General features: G+C 40.0%; 1 protein-coding gene across 1 annotated transcript; it reads right to left on the bottom strand.

Moving 5' to 3' along the window:
* Positions 1–2,418: 2,418 nt before the first annotated feature.
* LOC141613410 (uncharacterized) lies at positions 2,419–3,765 on the bottom strand. Its single transcript, XM_074432143.1, has 3 exons — positions 3,753–3,765; positions 3,180–3,702; positions 2,419–2,953 (listed from the first exon to the last, which is right to left on the bottom strand). Exons 1-3 carry the CDS (start codon positions 3,763–3,765, stop codon positions 2,419–2,421), a joined length of 1,071 nt encoding a protein of 356 aa, XP_074288244.1.
* Positions 3,766–4,021: the final 256 nt, after the last annotated feature.

The raw sequence follows: 4,021 nt of genomic DNA, 5'->3' as shown, positions 1-4,021 counted from the left end.
CGCAGGGATGACACGACATCTTTCAGCTCAGCAACCTGTCTACTCATACTTCTTGCCAATGCGACAAAATCTGCAATAGTTGGCCTGATGGTAGAGTTGGCTTCTCCATGGTCGACAATATTGATCTCATCTTCGATTGGAGAGATAAGTTGTGAGCAATCCAAGGTGGATTCCTCATCTGAGATCATCAGAACTCCAAGAGGATTCTTTGTGTTGTTAGGCTTACTTGCGGGAGGGATAGGCAAATGTCCATCTTCAATCATGTCTTGGAGAGCATGCTTCAGCCTATAACAATTCTCTGTGTCGTGTCCTTTACCCTTATGATACTCACAATAAGCATTGTCATCCCAGAATTTATACTTCTATTCTGGGTCGGGTGTGGGTCCTAGTGGTTGGATTCTACCTTGTTTCATTAACCTTTTCAGCGCATTTGTATATGTATCACCAATGTCGGTGAACTTTCTTGGTGTGTTGTTCTTCTTGGATGATTCGACGAGGTTGACATCGTCGGTCTTACTAGTGGAACTGTAGGAACGACTTCCAACTGATGTTGAACCTTGATATCCACGTCCTATAGTTTTGGACAAGGGTCCTATGCAAATATCGTCTTCGATCCTTGTACCTAACACCATTAAATCTTTGAAAGACTTGATGTTTTGATACCTCAAGTGATTTGCATAAATAGGACTTAGATTGTCCACGAACTTCTCCACAAGAGTGGCCTCATCTGGACGTTCAACAAATTGGGTACTAGTCTTCCTCCACCTACTTAGGAAGTCGGTGAACCGTTGTTTTTCGTTTTGGGTAAGAACTTCTAGAGTGCGCATGTTAACTTGAATCTCGGCATTATCCGCGTATTTCTTAGTGAACTCGATGGCTGCATCATCCCAAGTAGAAATTTTCTTGTGGTATAGAGAGTAGAACCACTGTTTGGGAATGGTGTCGAGAGATGAAGGAAAGATCCTTAAGAACATCTGTGTCTTGATACCCTTGATAGACATGTAATCTTTGAAAGCACGAATGTGGTTTAGAGGGTTTTCGTGCCCCTTCAATTTTGAGATGTCACTCATGTTGATGTTCATTGGTAGTTGGGCATTTACTGCTTCATACTTTCGCCTATTTTCCCTGTAGATGTCATCTCCCTTGAGATACATCAGTTGCTCTTCTAAGTACTTAAGACGCTTTCCAGCTTCACTAAGGATAAGTGGAGAATCGTTTTCAGGTTTTCCTAAGGGTGGAGGATCGTCGTGCAAAGAGATGTCAGGAATAGGACACTCCACAGGAGGAAGCCTAGCTTCCACGGCTAAAATGCGGCCTTCGATTGTTTGGAGGCGAGCATAGGCAACGTCTTGACTGGCTTGGAGACGAAGTAGCGCGGCCAAAATTTGATTATTACCATTACCATCAGGTTGACCTTGGACGCTTGCTGCACTTCCAACCATCTTGGACTGAGGATAAGAACCGACGACGAATCAAGATACAATCGACTACTTTGCACACTTACTCGAACAAGAAAAAGAATCATGGACCGACTCAAAAGGGAAAGGACATGTGTGTCCTCTTGTGTGTGATTGTAGGAGTATTGATTTTGAAATGATTTTCGGAAATGGTTGATTTTTGAAAATTTGACAGAGTTTTGACTTGATTTTGTTGACTTTGAGCTTTTTAGGCCATTTTGAAATATTTACATTTTTGTATTTTGAAGAAAGGTTTTGAAAATTTCGTCATAGTGTAGACACCTCAAAGTTGTCTACTAGCCTTAAAGGTACCCGATGATGAGGTTAAAATATAATGACTAATATGAAAATTGACAATGTTATAATTAAAGGCTCTTTACACTTATTTTCCGGAAATCACATAAAATGGTGTAAAACCATCTATAAGCCCATTATTTCTATTTAGCCCACTTTGCTATATTGTTGGCATAAAACCAAGTATAAACCAAAATCATCCATTCTAAAAACTACATTTTATGCTTACGTTAACAGTTAATTGAAATTTGGCCCAAGGAATTTAAGGCAGACCATCAGTCCATCGCCAACCGAATGTACAAACACCATAGTGAAATAGAAAACCAAATTAAATCTCATAATTGGCGTAATACCTTGGGTTTTTCAAGATAACTTGCATGGAGCATGGACACGTAATATAAAATATACTCCATATATAATATAGAAGTTTGGTGTGGAACAACTGGGATACGGGTGTTAGAAGATAAAGTTGTGCAACAAATGTAGTGGAGACGATAACAAACTCCAACACCTAAATTTGTATAAAGACTAGTTGGATCGCCGCGTGCTCCGCACGCGGCATTTAACGGTTTTCATTTTCTTTTTTTTTTTGGGAAAATGTAAGTTGATATTAATCTCAAATTTCCATCATACAAACCTCAAAGCTACCAACTACTCATATGGTGACTTATTGCAAGCCCTCCATCCAAACAGTGGTTGCTCGACACTTACTGACTATGTTAATACACCGTAATCTATCACCGATTTGGCTTTTAAGCCGTTTACATAACACTTCAGGTCTGATTATAATATTTTCTATTCTGCACTTGTTTCTGCATTCCCAAATATAGTATATGAGACTGCACACCACTGTAGCAATCACCTGCTTCTTCAGTAAAGATCGGTCCCTTAGACTGAGCCACCATTGAACCACATTTTGCTCAGGTATTTGGACCCCTACCCACAGCGAGATCAAACACAAGCACTGAGAACTATACACACGTTCAAAAAACAGGTGCTTATGGGACTCCTCATGTAACCCACATAAGTAGCACTGATTTTCTGATATAATCTGCATCTTAACCAACCTATCATGAGTGAGTAACCTTTGCTGAGTAACAAGCCAAGCAAAGAACTTATGCTTAGGTAGCATAAGCTTAATTCTAACCCAAGGAGCCCATCTGACATTTGCAAGAGCAGGCTGCAACCATTTGTAACCATCCCTGATAGAATAAGTACCAATACCAGAAGTAATAAAAGGCTCAAAATAGACTTAATTTGACATATCTTCCTCCAAGCCCAGCTAGCGTAGAGGATATAGGAGGTTCATAACTCATCCAATCCTTAGCTTTTATATACATAGCATGCACCCATTTAACCCACAGAAGATCAACTTTGCTCTCAATCCACCAAACATACTTTCCTATGGGAGTTGTGTTCCATAACTACAGGTTTTTCAATCCCAGACCTCCATGCTTTTTTGGCCTGCAAATGATGTCCCACGCCACAAGAGCAGGACTCTCTTTAGTTTCCTTTCCATGCCATAGAAATTTTCTACAAATTGCATCAATTCTATGAATAACAGTCTTGGGAAGAATGAAAATTCGTGCCCAATAGGAATGTAAAGTATGGAGGACAGAAGTGATCAACACCAGACGCCCAGCATACGAAATTTTCCTGGTACCAAGCCCCCTTATTCTCTCCACAAATTTCTCAACAAGGCAGTTGCAGTCCATTACTGATAATCTTTTAGGGGAAACTGTCATCCCCAGATATCTAAAAGGAATACCACCCATTTTCATACCAGACAATGCTTCAATATCTGCCATAATCCCTTCACTTACTCCATTAAAGTAGATGTCATACTTGCCTTTGTTCATCACAAGACCATAGGCCCTAGAAAACAGCTCATAAGCATGAATCATAAGCTCCACATATCCCTTATCTCTTTTGCAAAACATAATTAAGTCATCTGCAAAACACAGATGACTTAACTAGACACTCTTGCAAAGAGGATGATACCTGAATCTGGCATGTTTCTGAGTCACCCATAAAATTCTACTTAAATAATAAAGCATAATGTAAAGAGGAGGGGAGATAATGGATCACCCGGCCTCAAACCTCTCCTGCCGTTGAAAAAGCCAAACACCTCCCCATTTAAGGCAATGGAATAAGATGGAGAAGTCACAGATGCGTGTCTTAAATATGATGTTTTACACCCCATTTTACACGCATTTCAGAGCTCATTTGTGTAGTTTATGCTACTATTTGCCCCATTTCATCTACTTTCG

Source organism: Silene latifolia, chromosome 11 (assembly GCF_048544455.1).
Source record: "Silene latifolia isolate original U9 population chromosome 11, ASM4854445v1, whole genome shotgun sequence".
In the NCBI taxonomy this organism is placed as follows: domain Eukaryota; kingdom Viridiplantae; phylum Streptophyta; class Magnoliopsida; order Caryophyllales; family Caryophyllaceae; genus Silene; species Silene latifolia.
This window is presented reverse-complemented; position numbering and strand designations above follow the sequence as displayed.